Raw genomic sequence first — 27,157 nt, 5'->3', positions numbered from 1 at the left:
AAAAGTATGGATAACAACAATAGACTAATTTAGCAAACAATTTATTGTAATGTGTACCTCTTTTGGTGCTTTTAAACTTTTATTTATCAGTTTTCATTTCAAGAATAATTCCAAGATTAAGTATGAAGTCACTTATAAAATATTTTCTCTATTTAAAAATAAACATTAGCGAGAGATGACTTCACTTGGTCTTAAAGTGCCAATTTACCTGAAGCTGCAATCGTTTATTTTTCCGTATTGTGATGCTGTTCCTAGGAAAACTTAATTATAAATGACACAAAAGTGGGTGTGGCTTGTTTTTTCTACTGCGGGCTGAATGGATGTAGTAAAGTAGGCATTTCAGAAAGTTCAGGAAAGCGGTTTTAGAAGAGTTATTACAACCTAACAGACAAGTCCTCCTCCTCACCATTTCTGTTTGTTGACAAAACTGACAGTTGGAGGGGCGTGGTTAAGTATGTTAGCCACGCCCATTACTTTAAAATCACATAAGCTGATAATTTAACTGAAAACAAACAGGAAGTGCATTTTCAGATTACAATTTTAGATTACAAGGGCAAGCAAATTTTTTTTATTGTGCTCTCCACAAAACTGGCAACGTGAGCTAACAAAATCATATGGTTAGTTTTGATTTCTTGGAGACTTTAAAAGCCTTTTTAGATGTTTTTTTCCCTAAATTTACAATGGCATAGCAGACAAAATAGGATAAATAATCTCATGTATGGGAAAAATTCTAGACCTTTCTCAGTGAGGGGTGGGTCTTTTGAACCACCCAAACCACCCCTGGCTACAGGCCTGAAAATGTCCACATATATTTCAGCATCTACTACTTTACCGGTGACTTTCAATATGCATGTCTCTGTTGGTAAAGCGCTGTCAATAAATATTTTTCCTTCATATCCCATAATGCACAGCGCATCAGCCTACGGCCATTGGATTAGTCCAAAAGGTGCAGTACTTTTTGCGGTTGGGTCTGGGGGATACTGGGATCATTTGAAAGTGTACCGAGACTCTCGGTACACTTTCGGTGCTTTTTCGGTCCACTTTTGGTGTGCACTCGAGTACAATTGCTGTATTCACACCTGCCCAAACCAACCGCACCAAGAGGGAAAACGAACTCTAGTGCGATTCAACCGAACTAAATAAGGCAGGTGTGAAAGCACCCTTAGAGCAGGGTTGTCCAACCTCAGTCCTGGAGGGACAGTGTCCTCCATATTTTAGTTCCAACCCCAATTAAACACACCTGAACCAGCTAATCAAGCTCTTTCTAGGTATACTAGAAACTTCCAGGCACGTGTGTTGGAGGAAGTTGGAGCTAAACTATGAAGGACACCGGCCCTCCAGGACCGAATTTGGATTTAAAGTAATGACGACTTTAGAAAATATGACAACAGAGATTCAACCTAAATCTAATTTCTCAAGAAAAGCTTCAAATTTAAATAAGATGTGACAAAATGCATTTTGGTATAGTGTTGCATGAATGGTCATGTACCAGTTATGTGAGATAACATAGTTTATATGTATATAAAAAAATAGACTGAACTGAGAAAATAAAAAGAAGATTTACTCATGAAAAAAGAAAGATTCAACAAACAGATTATGTAAACTTAAAAGGTGTTTTTTTCAGCCAAAATGATCAAGAAACAACAAACTGGTCAAGTTTGTTTTCATTCTTTAATTGCAAATGAGGTGTAAATGGGATTAAATGTATATTGGGTCCAAAATGTTTAAGACCAGATCAGTTCACATTTAAACTTTTTTTTACTTTGTAGCCTAAATCAAGCAATAACATGCAGCATCATTCAAAGAAAACCTCCACTTTGAGGTGCAATGCAGCTGTAAACTTCACTCAAAAGTATTGTAGCTCTCAGCATGTCTTATCAGTTTCCCGTGAATAACTTCCCTTTGGATACAATGCTCAGATCATTGTTTGTCAGCTCTCTCTTTCTCTCCTTCTGAAAAACCCCCTTGTTTTTCACTGGAGCGTTTCCTCTATTTTTGCTGTTACCGCAACCGGTCGATAAAAAAGAATCACTTCCTGGTTTGACTGTTGACCTTCAGTGATGAGATCATGGAGCGGTCAGCTGCTAAAGACCCCTGGGAAAAACAAGTGAGGCTGGATGTCTGTGAGACTGAGACCTTTAAAGCTTCACTGCACAGTGAGGAGAGAAACTCGAGTTAAATTTTCAACGAGAATGAACTGCACGCAGACAATCAAGCATTATATGCATTAAGTTGTCTCTGAATTGGTTAAATCGTGTTTTGCAAATGCGAAAAATGCTTCAGTTTTTAAATCTTGTGACACTGAAGTAAATTACATTCAAAGTGTAGCTTTTCCACTTTAATTAAAAATAATATTAAAATGTTTTTCAATTATAAAGTACTTTAATTAATATGTTGAGGTTATACAGTTGTGGTAATCAGACAACTATAGTCATTTAAACAAATTACACAAAACTGTGTTCTACAATTATAGGGTATATGAGCAATATCACACGAGTGGCAGTGCAATATGGCTGTATATCGACACTGGTGGGAGGAGTGCCTTAGTGTCCCACAAGTGACGATATACAGCCATATCGCACTGCTACAAGTGTGATCTTTGACAGTATAATCGTATATATAAAAAAGAAAATCAAACAAATACAGAGTCTAAAAACCTTTTTGTATCAGGAACTACTTTTTTCCACCATTCATTCATTTATGTGTATATATATATATATATATATATATATATATATATATATATATATATATATATATATATATATATATATATATATATATATATATATATATATGTACACACACACAGTATCTTTGACAGTATAATCGTATAATCACACACACACACTCGCACACACACACACACACACACACACACACACACACACACACACACACACACACACACACACACACACACAGACAATATAATGCTATCCCTAGATATTTAAGAAATTACTATAGTATTTTGTAGAGTAGCTAATAGCTTAGCTCACAACATTTTTTCAAGTAACTTGCCCAACACTGAATATACTTTATACATTTTGTTTGTTCATTCATTGTGACAATACTACAGTTTATCAGCTTACTGTAGTTAATATAACTGTATGCTGTAGCAATCATTAGCAAAGTGTTGTAATACTATAACATATACAGTATAAAACACTTTACGGGGGCTCCAAAACTATTTACTATACATTAGTATAGTATTTTTTCATGTGGGACAACAGGAATAAATTACTATCTAAAATAAGTGAAGATAACTGACAAAACTGACAATGAATTTCAAGGTGCACATAAATAATAAAAAAAAGATTAAAAAGTACTGATCAAATGTGGTGTGAAAAATATTTTAAAAAAAGCTTTACCAGAGAAGCACACAAACTGAGATAAAGTACAGGGAGGAGAAAGTTCACAAACAGAAAAATAAGTGCATAAAGTACACAGAACGTATATTGGCAGTGGGTTATTAAAAATATATCGTCTGGGAAAATCTCACAAGCCTGCAGTTTCTCGCTTTCCAAAGTTTAAATGACTTCTGTGTATCAGCTGACTTAGATAAATATGCCAAGGACTCTTCAGAACATTACACTTCATGAAGCCAATATAAAAAATAATACAGAAAGGCATAATTTACCATACACTTGACGACGCTCTATTTCACCTTATGTTCTCTATTCCTCTTTTTTTCTCTCATCTAAGCAGCCTGCTGATGACAAACCAATCCATACAGCGTTTCAAACGAGCTGCGCTTGCTTCATTGAGGGATGGTTAGAACCAAATTACATTAGCATAACTCGCCCTCTGTTTTTCTCTTTTTCTATCTCATTCCTTGCCACCGACTGTGAATAATGCGCCGGCACACAGGCTTACAAACAAAAAGCACTGCTGAAAGCTTCTGCTCGCTGCTCTTTCTGCTTATGAATCCACACTTCTGACAGCTGACCTGCTTCACAGAGGCCAAAAGCCAGAAAGCAGAGTTCACGCTCTTCTTGTCTAACATGTCTTGCAGGTGAATTGCATATTAAAACATTTACTTAAAAAAAAAACAAAGAAAAATAGAACATACTGTACAAACACGCAAGCAATTAAGGTGTATCCAGATCAGAATATATATCAACTGTGGTGGCAGCTGTGTCCAAATTAATAACAGAAATACCTGTAAAGATGCAACACATGAAAGAAAAAGATTTTTTTTGTGATTATTACTTTAAGTGACTTTTTAAGATTGTTATTTTAAGTGACTTTTAATGCTTAACTGTCACTATCCAGTTGCTAAGATCCTCCACCTGGTTTATTGTAATGTAAATAGTTTGTACGATCTTCTATGTCAGTGGTACCCAACCACCGGGCCGGCCCATAGATATGTACACTAGATATCGCATAGGGACCCTTAGCATGCATCTATAGCATCGCCACATTTGTACAGTGCCTTAAGGACAATGGTCATTCAGCTGCACTAGTCAAGACTAAAGCAAATGTGAAGATGCTGGACTTTAGCGCTGTTTACAAGTATAGTAATGAGCAAGCAAAGAAAACAAAGCACAGAAGCAAAAATTTTTATAGGTAAAACTTTGTTTTATGGTAATGATCTGACAATAGGGCAAAGACGCACCAACTCGCACTAAATAAAAGGCTTCTGCTAGTTTTGTTGAATAAAATAAGCAAACAATGTAAATGAAATATAACAAAAAGATGCTGCGGTGCCAAAATTATTGTCGGCTAAGAGAACAAGTCGTTCATAACGGAGATTCATTCACAAACGAATCTCTCTTAAATCTATTTATCATCAGTATGGAAATAATTTTTTTACATTACGAAAATTATAATTTTACATCTCTTTTCTACATAGGCGGAAGGTAGGTAACTCTTACATATGAACTGCCTTTGTGCTTTCCTTTTTTTTGTTTGCTTGTTTCTACATCCGTATACAGCGCTAAAGTCCAGCATCTTCACGTCGACTTTAGTCTTGACTACTGCGGTTCAATGACATTTGTCTTGGGAGCACTGTACAAATGTGGCGGCATGCTCTGACGCATGCTCAGTGTCTATATGCAATATCTATGTATCTAAGCTGCTTGGCAAAGAATATTGCTAGACTGTCAGAATGGTTGACAATGTGTAGCTATGCAGTTGTTCGTGAGCTTAATAGCCTGTTTCCTGAGTGTTTTTATGCTACTAAGTATGCTGCCATTTATGTGTTTGGGTGTTGTGATGCAGCTGATTGGGTGTTTAGCATGGTTGTTAGAGCAATGTTAGTGCATTAGCATTAACTATTACTGAATGTGACTACTAAAGTGTTCTACAGTATGAACATTTTTAGGCTAATGATGAATAATTCCTGGGTGTTCGTGGTAGTTTGGAAACTATAAGTTGATAGTTGGGATGTTGTTATAGTATGACTTCTAACATGTTCTATAGGTATATAACCTTTAGTGCACTTGGGTGGTTGCTAATGTTGTTGCACAGAGATCTTGGGTGGTAATTTCAGCATTGATTATTAATATCAAGGTTGCTAATGCGTGTGACTTTTATGTTAATGCTACTGTATAGTAAAGTCATCTAAACAAACACTTTAAGTTTGGTGGCTTAGAAAAGTAAAAGTAAACATCAGCTGTAAACTACAAATAGAGGTCATCATTCATGTTCTTAATATGAAGGGTGTGGGAGAAGTTGGATGCTAAAATGCCATTAAAAGCTTATTTCTATTGTTTGTTTGACAACATAATTTTGGTATGATGAAAATGTGAATTGTTTTCACCAAAATGCCATGTCGTCCAGTCATACATTGTCATTAAAAGCTTTGTCAAGGACACGCTGTTATTATGTTCTTTCTCTCTCTGCCACATCCATGCAGTCTACAACCCCTGATTACACTACACACCATGTCATTAATTTTAGCTTGAAGACAGAAGAAATAATTGAAGCTTCAGAGAGGAGTAATTTGTAACAGATGGAAAGTTCACAAGCGAATCCACAAGTGAATCCATAATTGAACGTGGCACAGTATACCTCATCTCCCACTTTCCTCCTTTCATTGTTTGCTACATCTCTCCCTCTCTCAGTCTTTCTATCCTTGTACGTTGTTCATCTGTCTTATAGAGCAACAAACAAATCAAGGTTAAAACAGCCTACTTCTAAATCAATACATACTGTGTGGAATTTTTCATTGCAGGATCTGAATCTATATGACAGTTATTGGTCTACACTACCTAAAAACTTCACTTTTAGAAAAAATTTCATCATTCTTACTTTAGAATTTTTTTTTAAACTACGATCAGTACCTGATCTGCCCTATAAAAGGACTACACAAGAGACCCCCCATCCCCCGCCTTATAATATCAGCATGCAATTGAAATGCATTAATATTAATTATGGATTTCAATTTTAAAGTTACAATATTTGCTATTAATGAGCCATTAACTTTAGCTTGATAAACTGCTTTATAACATTTATTAGGGGTAGCAGTTGGGTTTAGGTTTTGGGTAGCATTAGGGATGTAGAATAATTCCAGAATATGTACTTTTTAAGTACAAATAACCAGCTTCACGGACCAAAGTGAAGACCGGGGGTTGGATCACGAGCAAATATGAAGACCATGAGGTGGATAGCAGTTGAAAGTAAAGACCGGGGGTTGGATCATGAGCAAAGATGAAGACTGTGAGGTGGATTGCAGACTAACGTTAAGACCCGGGGTTGGACCACAGGCAAAGATGAAGACCGAGGCAAATCACAGATAAAAGAGAAGACCGGGGGTTGGATCACAGGCAAAGATGAAGACCGTGAGGTGGATTGCGGACGAAAGTGGAGACCGGGGGTTGGATCACGGGCAAATATAAAGACAGTGAGATGGATCGCAGATGAAAGTAAAAACCGGGGGTTGGATCATGGGCAAAGATAAAGACCATGAATTTGATCACGGATGAAAGTGAAGACTGGGGGTTGAATCACGGGCAAAGACTGTGAGGTGGATCGTGGATAAAAGGGAAGACCAGGCGTTGGATCACGGGCAAAGATGAAGACTGGAGGTTGAATCACATGCAGAAACAGAGACCGTGAGGTGGATTACGAATGAAAGTGAAGACCGAGGGTTGGATCACGGGCAAAGACGAAGACTGTGAGGTGGATCATGGATGAAAGTGAAGACTGGGGCTTGGATAAAGTGCAAAGATGAAGACCATGAGGCAGATTGTGAACGAAAGTAAGGACCGGGGGTTGGATCACAGGCAAAGATGAAGACTGTGAGGCGGATTGAGGACGAAAGTGATGACCGGGGGTTGGATCACAGGCAAAGTAAAACCAAGGGTTGGATCACAAGTAAAGAAGAAGACCATGAGGTGGATCCTGAACAAAAGTGAAGGATCACAGAAGAAAGTGAAGGACCAATATGGCCTGTGATGTGGATAAGAATATTCTCTGGCCTGAACCAGACCAAAGACAGTATGTTGAGATGGAATAATATTGTGTGTGTGATGAATTGTCTAGTACATGAATAAATGTGCCAGAGTATATACATTGGTTGCGTCTTTTTGTGTTCATCATAATGAAAAGTGTTTTTGAGAGAAATCACAAGCAACATAACTTGCCAGTTTTGAAAATATCGTTTTTCATGTATTGCACAAGAGTGCAAAACTCGGTTGTAGCATATGTTTTTGAGGCCTTGTGTATGATGCATGAGGGCAAAGTTTGGTTTTTCAGAAGGAGTGAATGATTTTGAGGGAAAAGCTTAATTTTGAGAGCAGAATGTTTGGGAAATTGGGTGAGATGTTATGGATTTGAGTTTACTCTTTTGACAAAATTTGAAAACTTTATCAGGCAGGTGCAAAAATAAGACACGTTAATAGTGACAACTGTAGTTAAACTTAAGTAGAATAAATAAAAATAAAAATAGAAATAAATAATGAATAACATAATAAAGGAATTCAAAGAAAGTGTGTTTTTAAAGTCCTGAAAAAATTACTCAAAATAACTTAGTAAAATATTTTTTCACCTCTAATGTGAAATCCAAAGTGAAGTGGGAGGCTGCATCTTGCAAGTATTTTTTTTTTTTTTTCAGATGAAAATGCCACTGTCAAAGACTCTAAAAACACCTGCCTCAGAGGAAAAAAAACAACATTTGTAATTCATCTGTGGCCTCGTATGTCAACAACACAAGCCAAACTCTTTCAGGCCTCAGCTGTGTGTATATTTGTGTGTGATTGTATCAGTTGTTGAAGGACTCCCTTCTCATTATCTTCACCTTGCTCTCCAGCAGAATCACAGGGCCACTCGAACAGTCCTCTGGCAATAGTGTTTCTCTTTCTCTGGACTCAGTTCATTAGCTTTGCTTGAGCTTGATGCCTGACATCAGAGCACAGTGTCAATGATGCCATTCCCACACAAACAAGCACACTCGTTCCCCGTCCATTCACAGACACAGAGTCCAGGTTTCTATGGAAATGTTTGCAGTCGTCACTATAATGACATGTTTTGCGAGCTTGGCCAAACTTCATCCTGTTTGGCTGAATAAAAGGAAGTGTTTGAATGGCACACGCTCCGTCTCTTCCTCAGAAACAGCTGTTTGTGTCGACCAGAATAGGCTCTAAATCTTCCAACAATCTTCCTTCATTCAACGTCCTGCAGACTTTGATCAATTCGGTGTCTGGGATGTTGACTTTAACATCATTATCAAGATTTACAGCCTAAAAGGAGGCAGAACACTTCTGGAAAACCTACGAATGAAAAAGTGAGTGACAGATAACTAAAAGCAGGGATGCTATGTGCTACATTTTTCACCAGCGTGATGGTAGCTTAACAAAACAGTGCAGCTTTTCCATTAAAAAGCTATTTTTACAAGCGCTACATTGTTGTTTTTTATGTCACATATTGCTCACACAGCCTAACAACCGAGTGAGCAGCGGCAATAATCAAATGTACTCTCAGAATTTCCCTCCCTCTCTCTCTCTAAGTACCACTGGGAAGTCCAATTAATTTTAGTGAATTAGTTTGTCTCGGACGGTGCATTTCGATGAAGCCGCTCCAAAAATGAATTCATCCTTTCATCATATACAGTAATAGTTTTCTCAGTCACAGTGCAGCGTTGTATGTCTGTCGATTTTGTACACAGCTGGGAATAGGACATAGGGACTGGTGAAACAGAGGAAATGGGAAATTACTCAAACCACACATACACAAAGACACCCCCGTAGAATACTGCTGTTAGTTGAATTATACATAGAGTTTATCTATCAAATTACCAATCAGACATTTAACGAACTATAAAAAACGTACAACTACATGTGTATTTACACTAACTCTAACCCCAAGCTAACAGTATACTTACAATCTAATGAGAATTAGTTGGCATGTAGATGCAATGTAACTTAATCAACCATCAAAATAAAATGTGACCTGTTCTTGTAACGTGTTTTGTTTTACATTGGTCGGACATCCAAGTGAACACTTTGTGAATTAATATGTCTTGTTTAGGTCATAAGAAAGTAACATTAATAAAATACATCGAGTCATCTTGTATTTGTACAAGTAGAGATTCAAACTTGGGCCGTTTGCAGCAGAGTTGTGCACACGCACAGTCCACTAGGCTATATGTACTGGACATTTTTTTCGACCTGTCAGTTAAACACAGATTTGGCAAGTCTTGAAACGCTTCTGAAATAACCGATGCTTTGAATCGCTTTAGGCACGTGATCTGATGTTTTGAAACATTAGTCACGTGACCTGGGTGTTTCAGTTCATGCTTCATAGAGATGAGCGATACCAATATTTTTGTTTCCGATCCGATGCCAATTATTTCAGGACAAGTATCATCGATATCGATACCAGTACTTAAATGAAATATTTCATAGTGAATTTTAAAAACTGTTTATTACCTTTATTATTATTATTATTAATAATAATAATAATAAATAAAACACAAGACACATGATACCTTTTTACATTTATTAAAATTACAGAACTATAATTGGCTAAATAGCCCCATATATAACGACAAATAATACACTGCTCAAAACCTTGTTTAAATAAAAAAATCTTGCCTTTAATGAATTATTTAATGAAACAAATGATTGTTGACACTCTCCTTTTGATCCTGTTTTTCTTTTACTGATCAAAATCTTTTGTTTTTGAATAGTAAATTATAATAAAACAAATATTTGCCAAACAAAAAAAAAATCGTTGACAACAGTCAGACTTGAATGTGTAAAAAAACTAAAAATCACAAATAAATAAAAAAATAAAAAAATAATTAAATAGTAATAATAATAATAATAATAATAATAATAATAATAATAATAATAATAATAATAATAATAATCAAACAAGGGATGTCTTTGGGGGCTAGAATGTCTCAAAGCAGCAGAACTTCGAATTAAATCTTAAATTTAAGTGACAATATTCATTTGTGCTTTCTGAATTTAATCCAGTTTCCAGATTTTTGTAAAGGAACAACAGAATGTTGACATTTTTCCCCTTTAGCCGATTTCTTTTTTGACTGATCAACTCTCCTGCTTTGGAAAAAAATTCTCTCAGAAGGGACAGATGATGCAGTGAGATCCCAAGATATTTTTTTGCGTGATTGCTAAGAGCAGGGAATGTTTGCTCATGACTTCTTCACCAAATGAATGGATCTTGGTTTTGGGAAACTTCTTTCTCTTCAATGAGGTGTCTGTTACTGTGCCATGAGCTAACGCTGACCTATAAGCAGAGATACAGTGGAAGAATGTAATAGTTCCCATTTGTGTTCATATTTAAGTAAATATTTATATAATATGCGGCGCTATAATTATTGAGATATTCTAAAATCTCTGATCACTCAGTTAGAAAAAACCCCAGAAAAGATCGATACTTTGACTTAAGGACCAATCCTTTTGATGCATTCCCAGTATCGAAAATATTGATCCGCTCATCCCTAATGCTTCTGTGCAGTGTTTCGAAACACTTGCACTTTGGAATCTCGACATTGTGTCAAAGTGTCAGTTTCACGTCAGCCATCTCAACCTGGATTGTCCTTTTTGTACTAGCCCAGGGGTGGGCAAACTCGGTCCTGGAGGGCCGGTGTCCTGCACAGTTTAGCTCCTACTCTAATCAAACACACCTGCTTATAGATTCTAGTGATCTTGAAGACACTGATTAGCTTGTTCAGGTGTGTTTGACTAGTGTTGGAACAAAACTCTGCAGGGACACCGGCCCTCGAGGATCAAGTTTGCCCATCCCTGTACTAGCCTCACCTGTTTTGATCTTATTTGCCTGCACAAATATATCACGAATATCTTATTAAACTGCGATTGGATCCTCACTCATATTGTCCCTCGCCTTGATACCCACATGTGACATTTGTATACAATTATAGGCTATATTACAACAAAGGTTGATATTTTCAGGGTAATGACTTCATAAAGTATGATGACATACATTCAAAGCTTAATTTTAAAATCTCAATAGAAGATTGTAATGTAAATATGGCATGATAATTAAAATTAGGTACAGTTTTATATGAACGGTCAGAATGATGTCTATGGGCATTATAGTACAATAGTTGTGAATTCTAATAGTTCAGTTGCTAAACTTGGTGGTGCTACACCTAAAATATACTGTAACCGGTTTTAAGATACTTGAAGTTCTAAGTGGGCTGGCATAGTGTAAGCTCAGGTTAACATTGCAACTATCGCTTCATGAAGCACAAACACTGCATGCTTTAACTGTGCCTGGCTTTGTGTTGAGGACTTTATGCTAAGTGTTTTCACTCAGTCTTGAGAGGAACGTGGCCCTTAAGAGAATTCAGCGAATTAAGTGGAGCAAAGCTTCAACTTCACTGGGCAGCTGCTGATTAGAGTCTATCAGCGTTCTCTTCAAATCTCAGAGTCTCTGACAGGCAGCTCTGAAGCCGCAATCGCCAGCGCACACAGTCCTAAGCTATTTATTTTGAAAATCCTTTGGATGAGCAATCAAAGTCAGCATAGCTTTCCTGTTCATTATGAGTTAAACTGAGTTCAAGGCTGGTGCTTGGTCTGTGCCGCGCGGCTGATCTGTGTAAAACAAGAAAGATTATCAAATAGATTCATCCGAAATGAGTTCAGGATGAGGTTAGATGAAATTCAGAAAAAAAGATGGAAACCGTCAAAGCTCTTTTATCAAACCCATTGTCAAAAGAAGCTAGAGTGAATAAATTAGATCCTCGGTTTTATTGTGGCTTGAAATGATACACACAAGCTGTTAGATTTGTCCAGGTGTTGCCACTCATCTGCCATTAATATGCAGTCAATCACTGTGCATGTTTAAGAAAGCTAACAAAATTTGTTAGAACGCTCATATTAAACAGTGCAATTGCCCTGAATATATATATATATATATATATATATATATATATATATATATATATATATATATATATATATATATATATATATATATATATATATATATATATATACACACACACACACACAAATATATATACAAATATATATATATACAAATATATATATACAAATATATATATACAAATATATATATATATATATATATATATATATATATATATATATATATATATATATATTTGTATTGTAGTCTTGATGGTTATGATTACTGTCATGATGAGAGCACAAAGCTTTATAGTGCTTCCAGAGAAACGAGGGTCTGTCCTCTGGGCTGGGCTTTTATATATCTGGATGAGTGATGTTATTTGTTGTGTGTTTTTTGCTGTGGGAAAGAGATGAACTCGGTGTAATGTACAGAGAAGGTCAGCTAGTAGCAGACGTCCCTGGAGTTTCTTTGTGGGCCCAACGGTTCTCTCTTTCTTTATGTCTGTCTGTCTGTCCATTGCTCCTTCTCTCCCATAAATATATATAATATATGAGATATTCTGCTCTAAATCAAGAGTGCCACTTATGTTATTGATATCCTCTGGAAATGGCAGCAGTATAACACTAACGGTCAAAAGTTTGGGGTCAGTCTTTTTTAATTATTATAATTTTATTTATTTATTTTTAATCATTTAAATACAATTATTCTGTTTATCAAGGCATCATTTATTAAATGTAAAAATGTTAAATTGTAAAATATTTATTAAATAATTAATTATTAGTTATTGTATGTAGTTTGAAATGAAATGAGTACTTCAGTCATTGCTTTTATTACTATTTCCATTAATAGTATTAATATTAATAACAATAATAATTAATATTGGAGGGATTTCTGAAGGATCATGTGACTGAAAATCACTGAAATAAATGATTAAATGAATTTATAAACTACTTTTAAGCAGTTATTTTATAGTGCAACAAGATTTCACAATTTTCTTTATTTGTACTGTATTTTTTTCTGAAATAAATGAAGCCTTGGTGAGCAGGATGAGCTTATTTTAACATATCTAAAAATCCTTCTGACCACAAACATTTGACCGGTAGTCTATACTGTCTATTTACATGTTTATGGTTTCCTCTACATTCATTCTTTCATGGCAGGGCACCACACCAAAGTTCAACTTGCCACGGCCACATTACAGCTTCTCATTCAATACATTCAGTTTTTTTTTTAATAGTGAGTTATAAATCGCACCAAAACATATTAAAATGTAAGTGAATTATAACATTGCAAACTTTTCTGTAACCATAGTAGTGCTGTGGGTTTTTTGTTTAACCCTTTAAGGTGACATGCTGACTGACTGACTGACACATGATGTGTGAGGCCAGCAAACACAAAGTAGCTTTCAGTTAAGATGAACACCGTTTCGGTAACACTTTACAATAAGGGTGCATTAGTTAACATTAGTTAATGCATTAGTTAACATGAACTAACAATAAATAACGCATTTATTAAGCATTACCTAACCTTTGTTAATGTTAACTAAACATTTATTTATGTGTTAGCTAATGCATTAGTAAACATGATCTAACAGTAATTAAGGACTTTGTTCAGCATTACTTAATCTTTGTTAATGTTTATTTACACATTATCTAATGCATCCCTTTCTATGAACAGCTTAATTAGTTCATGTTTACTCACTCATACACTAACGCATTTGTTAATGGATTAGATCACTTGATCTTATAATGAACAACACATTTATAAAGCAATACTGAATCCTTGTTCATGAAAACTTACAATGTTAGTTAACGCGTTAGTTAACATGAACAACATGTTAGCATAATTGGTAAAGCTTATAATAAGTGCATAGTTCCTGATCAATGTCAGGGACAAAGGAGGACTCTTTTGGAGTGCATTACATCAGAACCGCAGCTTTAACTGTTATTCATGTTTGTTAACACTTTACTAACATGATTTATCATGAACAAAGCATTCATTAATAGAATTATGATCCCTATTGTAGTGTACACTATTTCAACATTACCTAATGCTTATCTAACGTTAATTAACACTTTACTAACATGATTTATCATTAACAAAGCATTTATTCATAGAATTATGATCCTTATTGTAAAGTGTACACTATTTCAACATTACCTAATGCTTAAGTAACGTTAATTAACACTTTACTAACATGATTTATCATTAACAAAGCATTCATTAATAGAATTATGGTCCTTATTGTAAAGTGTACACTATTTCAACATTACCTAATGCTTATCTAACATTAATTAACACTTTACTAACAGACAGTTTTGGCTACTTATCAGAATTATGGGAAATATCGGCCCAACAAATTTTAATGGGGTTATCTTTTTTTTTGTCTTATGCCTTACCTAGAATAAAAAAAACACATATAAATACATTCAGATCATTTACTTTAATCATTACTTTTGGAATGTGAAGAGGCTTTTAACCAGCACAACAAAAAATGCTTCTGAAGACAATCACCTACTGCATCTTTAAGTTCCATTTATACTAAAATGTGAATGATAATTCTGAAGCCTGTCTGCTACTTCAGTTCAAAACTCACATTTGACATTTCAAAACTGTTCCTGAACACTTCTGAGGAATTCCTGTAGTTCAGTTCTGAATAGTGTACAACCTTGTCACAATGAAAAGAGAAGAAAGAGAGCGAGAGAGTGAACAATCTACCCATTTATCTATGTACCTGTTTTAAGTTTCCAGCTGCTTAATGTTTCAAACCATCGAGTTTCACTCTGCTTGAGTGCCTCTTACTGCATTAGGCATTTACTGCATTAGCCTACTTGTTTTCCTATAAATGTATTGAAATATTAAATACATATTCATGCAGTCTTACATCATAGTTCCTTTACTTTGTGCGTGTTGGTCAGTCATGACGAAGTAAACCGTGTTGCTCTATTCCAAGAAGTAAAATGGATGTGGATTGGTACTTTTACGCTTCACAAAGGACACAAAAGATTTGTGATGTTGCAGTTACTTTCTGTTTGATTTGTTTTGTTGAGACCTCAGAGAAGATCAGAATTTCTAAGTGTTCATTGAGTTCAGCATGTGGTTTTGGAAAAAACATGGTGTGTCTGATCACATGTGTGGTGGTTTGAGTGTCAGGAGTGTTGAGGGAGAGAGACTCACTGGTTCTTTTCCACAGATAAAATCAGCTGTTGTCCTTCTGTTTGGATCAGGATGTGCAGCGAAGCGGGAGGCGTCTAAATAAATGAAAAACAAAATAATCACTGCATGTCCTGTTTTCCTGTTGCAACCAATTTACTCTAAACCCTGCACCTTCCCCAGTGAAACACACAAACACACACCCATACAGAGACACATACACACACACACACACACATCCTTCACACCTTTAAATGATTCAAGATTTGATTCAGCGCACCAGACAATGCCATTGAGAGGAAAACCTTCCAAGTGTCACTTTGCAAATAGTAATGTGTCGAACACTATGCACAGGGCCAAGGCTGATGTGTTCATGCACACCGAACCCTCATTCACTCCAATCAATTAAAGATCTGTGGAATATAAACTGAGCTGCATATACATACACATTTTGAAATCATAAATTCCTGATAAACATTTCTGACCTCAACCCAGGCTTGTTTACCATTATTAAAGGGCACCTATTAAGATTTGAGAAGAGTCTTTTGTGTCTCCAGAATGTGTCTGATGGTTTTAGCTAAAAACAACCATCAGGTTATTTATTATATCTTTTAGAACATTAGAACTTTCTGCTTTGAACACAATGTAGCTGTTTTTGTGGCCTGTGCCTTTAATCCTAGTTCTCTCCACCAGCCTTGCACGTGTCTGTCAAAGTGTGCCTCAATCTCCTCCTTATGTGATCATCCAAGGGCAAAAAAAGGAGGAAGACGCAGAGTTGACAAATTAGTGACTTTGTTGCTATATTTAGTGACTATTCAAACCCCCTTAGCGACAAATTTTTAAAAGCAACAAATCTAGCAACTTTTTGGTGTGTTACAGGAGGTTTTTATGGACTCTCATGTGTCCGTACTGTACCGTCCCTATTTTTTTCAATGAGCTGCGGGTGATGCTGTCTGTCTCATTCCCACCTCAGAGCACTGACAGGCGGTCCAGTCTTCGTACAGCAGTCTCTCCCCCCTGCAGCCTATGAGCGGATCACCCCACTGTGTACCCACAGCAAATGATTTAGCACCGGCGACAGTGTGAGGTATTTCCGTTGTGCAGTCAAACTGATCCGCTTCTCCTTTATTTTAATGATTTCATTTGACCGTTTATTCTTTTCTTGTTCACAATCACAAATATTTTAGTGACCGTTTCGGAATGTGTCTGAGTATATTACGTCTTTTGAGCAGATTACTGCAAATTCACTACATATCTTACCTGATATACTATATTCAAACAGCAATAAATTTAGTTTAGTTGACATGGATTTATAAAGCGTACTGCAAATATAAATACCCCTTTATTAAGCATAGACTGATAAACAAACAGAGATGGTAGAACGTGATGATGTCAGTAATATGCAAATTGACGTATGATGTAATCTAGCGACTTTTCGGGCAGAGCATAGTGCCTACTCATTGAAAATAGTTGGCAACAGTGAGAAGACAAGACGTGATCCAACCGAAGACAAGACGTGATCCAACCCAACATTCCCTGTAATTTAGTCAACTCTTTATTCTACATGATAAATAAACTACTACTCATTCAATAATTCCCACTGTAAAAATATTAAGTCCACTTGAATTAAGCAGCCCAAAATACTTTAACATTCTACCCTGAGAAATTTATCATGCATTGCTAAAAAGTTTATCACTTTCAGTTTCCCTTTCTCTTTCCTTCAGCGTAATCCCCACTTTTTAGAAATTTTAATAAATTATTGAATATATTTTTATAAATTGGTATTATCATAATTTTATGACTTTTTCAGGTATAAATTTATCAATTTCAGGCATTACATTTCAGGTGCTAAGCTGTAGCACTGAAAAAATAAAGACATAACGACAGATGACTTGCAGTGGACAATAACAAAAGTGCTTCCTGCTGCTGTATTTATGATGGTCATAGAGTGCACGTGGTCGTTAAATGAAATCACACCCCTGGTCAGATAAACAGCACAGTGACAGACATGAAGAAAGCAGATCTTACGTAATGTTTGTGAAAAAATACTACTTTCCCAATGATTATTTGATGTATTTGTTATGGAGTTAATGAGTCAATGGGAATGATGAGTTACAATCAATGTCACTACAAAGTTCGCAAGCAGACAAAGACAAACACATAGCGTGCGTGTTTAACTTTGCACTGTTTTTGCACAAAAATACACAGGATACACGTTAGTATCAAATGCTGTATGGATATTCATTATGTTAATGTACAAAATAAGCCTGATTCAATGTCCACAAATCAGGATTGAAGTGTCTTTTTTCATAATTGTACTGACACGCGGCTGTAGTGATAAAGACAGTAAAATCACTGTAATTTATTACAAACATGCACTGTTTTAAAAATGTTTTAAACTTGTAAAACTGATACTTGATCACATTTGAGGATGACTGATAATCACAGCGAACCGAACAAATCTTTATTCCCAGTTGCTTTGTGCACTTCCTAACTTGTTAATATGATTTTACACATTACTATGGAGACATTTACTACGAGGCTGTCAATCAATTCAGTGGGTGGGGAAACCACAGTCCAGAGTCACATTGCGATGGGCCTCAAAATGGGAGGGATTTAGATCTTATTTTAATGTCAGGCAATTAAAAAAAGAGACTAATTTACTTTATATCACTCCAATATGACCGTGTGATCCGTCTACAAGAGCGACAGCAACTTTATGCAAATGAAAAGTGACTTTCCTGAGCGAAAGCCAACAGGAGCACCAGTAGAGCTCACATGATCCTCTCTCAGATCGCTCAGAGGCCGATTGTATTCTCCATGTTTTAGACCTACACAGACCTGCGTTTGCAGCAGGTCGTCACCCAGAGTGAGTCAGGATGGATATTATACAAACTTTTTCTATGTTAAAACAAAAATGTGACTTATTGTCAAGCCCAATGAACAATTAAAAATGCAATGGATCACATCTTGAGAGGAAATACAAGAAAAGATGTTCTTCAAAGAATATCTGCATGATAGTGACTTTTGAAAATCAAGGGTTCATAAATTCTATATAACTGTAAAATAATTTAAGCAATCTTGACATCCTGACTTAAAAAAATTAAATGTAAAAAGTATATATATATTTTTTATAGAATACAATCACCCCAGTCAAATCTCTGTACATCTTTATAGCGAGGAAATAGGATTAAACTTAGAATTTCGATTGTAGTGTACATATATTTCAATATTATATTCTCTATTTTTCCACAATGTTAGTAATAAGAAAGATGATATTTACTGAAAATGCTTAGTTTTAAGATCAGATCTAGTAGAGGCAAAAACGGTTTGCGACCACGTAACTTTACCTTTATTTTACATTGCTTTAACTCCTTTTGTGATTTACTGGACTCGAATCCGAGTGCTCAGCATCATAATTACAACACCATGCAAATTGAGGTACTGATCAAACTGACCATGTCACAACAGTTGTCCGTATGGAAATAGATAGATTTTTGCTTTTTATTTGGTGCCATGGAAAGAATTACACAAAAACATTGTCAATAGTATGTCCCTGTAACTATCATTAGTGTGAAAAGGAGCTAGAGTTGTTGGCATAGTACTGCCCGTAGCATTTATTTTGCCTAGAAACTGTACTTAAAAAAACAAAACTGTAGGTTGAAGCAAACTATATATTTCCAATGAGCCTGTGTTGGGAAAAAAACATATAAGGTAATTCAATGTACAAGTAACTGTTCCTCTAAAGCCATAATGCACAATATCATATAGTACAGTGGAACTATTTTTTAACAAGACTAAAAAAAAAGCTCTATGGATAACCAAGCAAACCAAAGTTGCTTCCCTCCATGCGCTCCATTCATGTCATAAATCTCAATAACTCTTCAACTTTCCCTTCATTATAACAGAATGGCTGTCTATTTTTCTTATTAAACAGCTGAGAGAGCATATCTCCCTCTATTACTCCAGCTGGAGTGATATGGCTCTGGGCCATCAGTCGGGCCACTCGTGGCGCAAGCAGACATGTCCTTTATTCTGAGAGGAATTTCCTGCCTGAAACACAGTACCCTCACCACAACCCTGTCTCCACCTGCAAATGTTTAATCGCAATCACGTCTGAAAGCAAAGCCAACCATTTGCAAACACTGCATTTTCATGACATACAAAACTTTTTCCTAACAATATATTCAAGATATTCACAATGTTTCAGACAGTTATGCATCAAGTTTCCGATGCCTAAACCTCCAAGCACAAGTGAATTCACTGCAAAATGGCAGATGAAATGGCTTCCAAGTGCCATGTGCTAAAGTCAGACATCGCTCTGAGCTACTGAAGACGCTTGACTGTTATATTCACTGGAGCTCGAGTAACTTGGTGCGGAGACTGGAATCAATTAAGTCTTAATGACGAAGGCCTCGTGACTTTTTGTGACAATGTCGCCAAGGCTTGAGGCAGTTAATCTAATCTAATGTACTCCAAAACAGTTTTCAAGATTCATCACCTCATCACTCAGCTTCTGTGCCTCTGGTGCCGTTTGGCAGTCAGGCCTTTCACTCATTTTCACAAATGACCCTTTTAGAGCTAAAAGGCTGTGGCTCAATAATGATACTGACTATGGGAGTCATACATTGTGAACTAATTTGTACTGTAGTCTAATGTTATACCATTTCGAACTGAAGTGAACTTGCACTGGACTCAATTTGTTATTCATTTGAAGTAGTGTGCACAACTCAAGGCTATTTGAAAAAAAAAAGAAAAAAATTACATAAAAAATATAAATAAACAGACAATGATACTTCATGACTAGTGTGGTAATTCGTCTGGTTTTATGTCAGACAGTCTGGTTTGGAAATGCTACGTCTTTCGACTTAAATCGAACATACATTTGTCCTTTCTTTAAGAAGATTATTCTATCTATAGCTGTAGTACATACTGTATTTACTGTACACACAATACTGTCAATATGGGCTCTTTTCTATTTCATGAACCACTGCATGCCTGATTAATAGTGGGTTGGTTCCTGAACCATTCAGTGTTTCTAAATTGATTGGTTGAGTCAGCAATTCCAATAAGCCATTCATAAAAACAGAAACTTGTTTTGTTTCTTTATGAATCAGCAATTCCAAGCAAATCAGTTAATGTTTTTCAACGAATAATTAAGACTTGCAGTAACCTGTTGATTTAAAGCCTATTTTTACAGTTTTCAAATCAATTGTGTTGATGCTCCAAAAAGATTCCTGAATGAGTCAACATCTTTGAATGGATCAATGAGTCACTAATGAAATGAATCAAATACTACTTAATACAACTGTTTAATACAACTCTTAATACAACTCTTAATTCAACTGCAGCGATGAGAGCTGTGCACGTCGGACTGTTTATCACGGACATACCGCTGGATCTAATCTCACTATATTTGTTACGTACATGTACACTGATTCTGCATATTTGACTGATTGCTTGCCTTTATTTTCTATAATGTATAAACTTACTGTACGTTATACTTTTATAATGGCCATTGTTGATTATTAAAACTGATATTCAGGAAAAGAGACAGGGTATGTTTTGTATTTTCAATGAAAATTAAAGGAGGCAGTTATGTTATAGGCTCTGTTTTGTTATAAATGTGCATACAGTGGCAATCATATAAAAATGTAGCTACACGACGCCTCAACATTTCTGCTGTCTGTTAAGTTACTGATGAAAATAGGCAGTTCTTTATATTATGTCTTCATTTTATTTATTAAGATATATTAACAACATAGTCAGGGTGATGTGAATGAGGTTATAAAGTTCACTGTTCCCTTTGAAGATTTACCTGATGTGTCCTCACCAGTTTGTTTTCCATATCAAACTTGTAAAGTCTGAACTCGCAAGGAGAGGATGCAAGACTGAACTTGTTTAGGCTACTTAATTTTGAGTAAAAAAAGATCCAATCAGAAAGGCAAATGTCTGCAGCCACGCCTCCATTTTCAGATGTCTCTGTTTTCCCTCATCTACACTAACATGGAGCAGCAACATTTTAAATCAAAAACGACCCCTTCAGTGTTTTTAAAAAGCTCAGTTTTCAGTGCTCAAAAACTCCAGCGTAGTGTGGACGGAAGGCGTAACTGTAGCAAAACTTATGCGTTTTAAAACTAAAACATTTTAGTGTAAACAGGGCCTGAGGCACACTCTGACAGGCACGTGGGAACGGTGGGTAGGGAGAACTAGCATTAAAGGCACAGGCAACAAAAACAGCTACAAGATGCTCAGAGCTAAAAATGCACAAACTTCTGAAAGGTATAATAAATAATCTGATGGGTGTTTTGAGCTGAAACTTTACAGATGCATTCTAGAGACACAAAGGACATATCTTAAATCTTAAAGGGTTAAAATACGTGCCCTTAAAGTTTTTTTTTTTTTTTTTGCCATAGTTCTACTGTATATGCAATATAATATATGCAAACCTTAATCATCATAAGTTAATTGTGACAGTATTAAACTGTTAATGCATTCATGGCATCTATAGGCCACATTAAAAAGGTTGGTCTACTATAAATGGATAAAAATTCTACTTCAGATGCAGCTTCTGTGTCATTTTTACATTTTGCTGATATTGTATATGTCAGTGGTTCTCAAACTGTGGTACTTCTAGTGGGACGTGGAGAATTACTGAATTATAATAAAAGAAAAAAAATAACACACTTTTAACCCTTTGATGCAAACGAAACGAGTACACTGATGTGGTCAGCAAGAGCTGTTCTGATCACATCAATGTGCCTAGAATGTTTAGTACAGCAATTCCATCATCCAATTTATGATTCACCAATCAGACAATTCCTAAGCCACTATAAATACTCTAAGTTCCATATAACAGCCATCTTTGTTTTGAAGAATCCCCCTTCTACCCCTACTCCTCCTCCTTTCCTAGATGGGTGGCACGGTGGCCCAGTGGTTAGCACCGTTGCCTCACAGCAAGAACGTCACTGGTTCTAATCCTTATCAAGCCAGCCGACGTTTACCCGTTCTTCTGTGCTCACATGGGTCTCCCCCGGATTCACAGATTTCCTCCTACCATCTAAAAAATATGCAATTTAAGTTAATTGACTAATCTAAATCGGCACCTTCAATATGCACCTAGTAAATAGTTATCTCTTAAGAGTAATCACCATCTGTTCAGCTACTACAGCAGGGGAGTTCTCGAGATCTACCTGAGCTCAAACTTTCCTCTTGCCCAGCAAACAGGAGGGAGAGACAGGCTCAAGGATCTTATGAGATCAGGGTTCTCTGCTGGGACAGCATGCCAAACAAGCTTTATAAATCAATCATCAGCTAAGTGTGAACTCTTGAAATGTGTGTTCGTAATTGTGTAAAATAATGCGTGTTTTCAATATATAAAAGTTATTTGTGTTGTAAAGCAGCGTGGCTTTCGATTAATTCGTTACCTCAGATTTAGGCTAATTTATCTGGATGTGATTCAAATGCCGTGGGACACAGAACATAGACTCAAGCAACTTTGCCCTGCTTGAAGCTTAAAACTGGAATATAGCCTAATTAAAGTTAGTCTCTGTGTGCGGTTAACACAAACTCCACGGTCCACTTAAAATAGGATATCAAATCATGGAAATTATGCACATATGAAAGGAAAAATCACGTATGAATTGGTCAAGCAGTGTATTTATGCATGAAATCACTCACTTTTCTGAGACACATACTGTAAAGATTGCAAAGGAAGCTGATCTTGGCTGAGTTAATATTTAGATTTCAAAGATATACAAATTTGTCATGTGTACATGCAACATATTTCAAAATTGATCAAAAATGGTTTATATATGAATATGATGACATATAGCCTATATTTATTTGTATCATTATTATGGTGGTATCTGGAGAGAATTTTTTTCTGAGGTGGTACTTGAGGAAAAAGTTTGAGAACCACTGGTATATGTAGTTTTTATTGGAACCAATGCTTTAGTCCTTTTACACCAAAAGATGGCAAATATAATCAATAAAGATAAAACAAATTACCCACATTAAAGTAAAAAAGAAAATCTATTTAAGAGATAAAGTGGAAGAAACTGACCAGTTTTCAGTTATCCTGGCTTAACTGTGAAAACTGTATGCTACTGTATCCTGCTATTGAAGTAATGGTCACCCTAATCATGATGGAAGAGCAAATGAATTATGTATGGGTTAAAGAAAAATTAGAAATATGCTGCAGCAATGCTCTTTCTTACCCTGGAGCGGAGCCAGCTGATTGGTCGCTGCTCTGTTCCTTCCAGCAGTAGTGGTACCATGGTGTGGTAGTGTTCCAGTTTGGTGAGTACACTTCTTAGTTGCCTCTCTGCGACAAGCGACAAAAAAACTCCCATTAGTGTTGCGGTGGGTACCAGAGACACAATAAGTGCTGCAACTGTGTGTTTGTGTGTGTGTGCGTGTGTGGCAGGGAGTTCAAATGAGCAACAGTTAAAGTGAAGTTGTAAGCTGAAGACAGCAGCAAGTAAGCAGTGCTGCAGTAAATTAGGACCAGCATAAACAGATGCTGAGATAAAGGCCATTAACTCAGAATTTGTAGCCCTGAAACCTGGAAGGGAATTAGTATATAGGTTCCCTCTGGATTTCTAATGGGGCTTTAGGATGGCGGATTTGCAATTTATGAGTTCCATGTTTAAAGGTGCACTTTGGAGATTTTTAGAGTGGAAAAAAATAAGCAAAACTCAATTGCTGAGCATTCCATTGTTGCTTTATCCCTGATTCTTTATGATAAGCCTGGGATAATCATTAATTTCAAGATCAAGAGCTTGTGATTGGCAATGCTTTGATTATTTGTAATCATAATAACACGCCTAAATTTAGGATTTTTTGTGGGATAAAAAAGCCAGTTGCAACAAGCCTCAGATTAGGCTACACTTTGAGTATGTGATTAGACTAACCCTAATCCTAATGTCCAAAACCCAAGCAAACACTATGGAGGCAGATTAGTAGCATGTAATGCACGTCATTTTAAAATCTCATATGCCAATGGGGAATATGCACAGCTAGTGTTTTTTAGCCAATAATAAACTTTCGGCGAAAGCTTAATGTGACTATTTACAATTTCATAAGGTTCAATACAATACATTTAATTAAATAGACTTAAGCTGAAATTAAAAGTCATATACCCCATGTTCCTATACCCCATTTAAAAATCCAATGTTTCAAAGTGTATCCACACATTTCTAAACATAATAATTTTAATAACTCATTCTCAATAACTGATTCATTTTATCTTTACCATGATGACTGTAAATAATATTTGACTAGATGTTTTTCAAGACACGTCTATACAGCTTAAAGTGACATTTAAAGGCTTAACTAGGTTAATTAGGTTAACTAGGCAGGTTAGGGGAATTAGGCAAGTTATTGTATAACAGTGGTTTATTCTGTAGACTATCGAGAAAAAAATATAACTTAAAGAGGCTAATAATTTTGTCCCTGAAATGGTTCATAAAAAATTCAAAGCTGCTTTTATTCTAGCCGAAATAGAACAAATAAGACTTTCTCCAGAGGAAAAAATATTATCAGACATACTGTGAAAATGTCCTTGCTCTGTTAAACATCATTTGGAAAATATATTAAAAAAAAATGTAAATAAATAAATTGAAAAAATCGAAACGGGATATTAATTCTGACTTCAACTGTACATACATACATAAATACATACATACATACATACAAACATACATACATGAATGAACAAATATTCTGCTTTTTAAATTACTTTCTGCATAAGGAACAATTTAAGTTGATTACTGCATTCCATTCAAACAGAAATATCTGAATTCTCAATGTCATTCTTAGAAATTGATCACAATTTGTGGCTTTAATTTCAATATTTCAAAATTAAACCAATGATAAACAATAAACATGGCGGCACCCAGAAGTATATGGCTGATAAAATATTCACTTTCATGTGTAAACAATAATGAACAATAAAAGAATAAACAAACATATTGGAGAAAAAAAATCAGAGGTACAATTTGATGCCATGACTCAAGCGCTATTAAAAAAAAACTCGTTTGAAACTTAAGAACCGAGTATGTAAAGAGCATGTCAAAAATTGACCTCAGTGTTGCTATAAACTACAGAAAGTCCATGCTCAGTTGAGGTCACTGCTAAAAATGTTTCTGTTTTGTTCTCTTTCATTTCTCACACTAACATGTAATGAAAAGAACGATAAACATGACTTGACTTGCTTTTGTATTTCATGAGATTAGTTGCGTCATCAGACGAAATCAAAAGACTTCTCTTTTCTTTCCCTTCAGTGAAAGCATCGAGGCCCCACAGGGACAAACGCTCCAACCTCAGCTGAACCTCAACACTTCTGCATCCATTATGAATGAGGGCGACAGACATAGACAGAGAGAGAGAGCGAGAGAGAGAGAGAGAGAGAGAGAGACGAGGGAGTGTAAGAGAGAGAAAGAGAGAGAGAGACGCACAGAAAAAAAGAGTGTTAAGAGTGGCAGAAGCCGCAAAGTGACAGCACAACACGTATTTTCTCATCTCTCGAAGGGCCGTAAACCCTTGTTTTTCCTTTCTCTTGCTCACTGTGGCTCACTGACTCACATTCATACATCGAGATGGAAAGTTATTCATCTAAAAAAAGGAAGTAGTACAATTCGTTTTACATTTTTTATATTTATAAACTGGAAGTTGATTATAATTAGCATCAAATTGGGGCATAGAATTTCCAAACCAAACACTTTTGTCTTGTTTTTGACCTTTTGACTTCACAAATAAACATTTGCGTTTATGTTGGGTTGTGGCTGGAAGGGCATCCGCTGTGTAAAACATGTAAAACATGTGCTGGATAAGTAGGGGGTTCACTGGTTAATAATAAAGGGACTAAGCAGAAAAGAAAATGAATGAATGAATGAATGAATGAATATATATTAGGGGTGTAAACAGATCACTGTTGATCCATGATTCTTACGTATCACAATCCACGGTTCGAAACACACGTGATCCGTGCATTAATGTTTTTTTACTTGTAGATTAATCCAAAATTTGTAACGATCACAGAGAGTTCGCCTCTCGTGTCATTCTTATCACATGTATGAAAATTTTTTTGGCTTTTCTGTAAAATATAATTATAATGGAAAAGTTGTGGTGGGTTATTTGGGATGTGGTGGCTTTCATAGGTTATTAAAGGTGTTTTCTGTCACTTGTTTAGCCTGCCTTATGCATTTAGTGTAAGCTGCACAACCACATTTTATGTACAATTGTATATATTGTAAATTTAATTTTTCTTAAAACTGTACTTTTTAAATTAATATTATATGTTAGGCACCTAGGGTCACCTAGGAGAGTAACGTAATTTTGATTCTCTATATGTCCTGTACATGTGGCTGAATTGACAAGGCTGACTTTGACGAATTATCATTAAAAGATTGGGATCTCAACACCCACGCAACATACATGATAAATGATGGTGATTTGCATATGTTTATTATACCTTCGAATCGCTGCATTCAAATCTGTGTTTGAAAAATGCAAAAATCAAGAAAGGGATTCAATCTTCAATCTTTGAGTTAGTTATGAAGTTACAAACATTCAAATAATGAAGAAGTACTGGAAAGAATTTATAGTTCAAATAAAACCACTGATGTTTATGGTAAATATTAAAATTACAGTCATATGCATTTAACTTAATATTTAACCAATAGGAGGCAACACC

At 35.7% G+C, this 27,157-nt stretch overlaps 1 protein-coding gene across 17 annotated transcripts in view; it reads right to left on the bottom strand.

The window, feature by feature from the left end:
* adam12b (ADAM metallopeptidase domain 12b) overlaps positions 1–27,157 on the bottom strand; it is a 159,355-nt gene that overhangs the window by 115,596 nt on the left and 16,602 nt on the right. For 6 of the 17 annotated variants that reach the window (XM_073928655.1, XM_073928652.1, XM_073928654.1 and 3 more), the window contains exons 2-4: positions 23,679–23,785; positions 23,525–23,597; positions 15,484–15,557 (exon numbers count right to left, since the gene is read on the bottom strand). Coding sequence is in view for 6 of the 17 variants with exons in the window: in XM_021467445.3 (XP_021323120.2) it covers positions 15,484–15,557; positions 23,679–23,785 (181 nt within the window). In the remaining 11 variants the exon portion in view is untranslated. The remainder of the gene's footprint in view (positions 1–15,483; positions 15,558–23,524; positions 23,598–23,678; positions 23,786–27,157) is intronic. The other 11 variants (XM_021467445.3, XM_068214608.2, XM_073928649.1 and 8 more) reach the window with 2 other exon arrangements.

The sequence above is a fragment of the Danio rerio genome, chromosome 17 (genome assembly GCF_049306965.1).
Source record: "Danio rerio strain Tuebingen ecotype United States chromosome 17, GRCz12tu, whole genome shotgun sequence".
NCBI lineage: Eukaryota > Metazoa > Chordata > Actinopteri > Cypriniformes > Danionidae > Danio > Danio rerio.
This window is presented reverse-complemented; position numbering and strand designations above follow the sequence as displayed.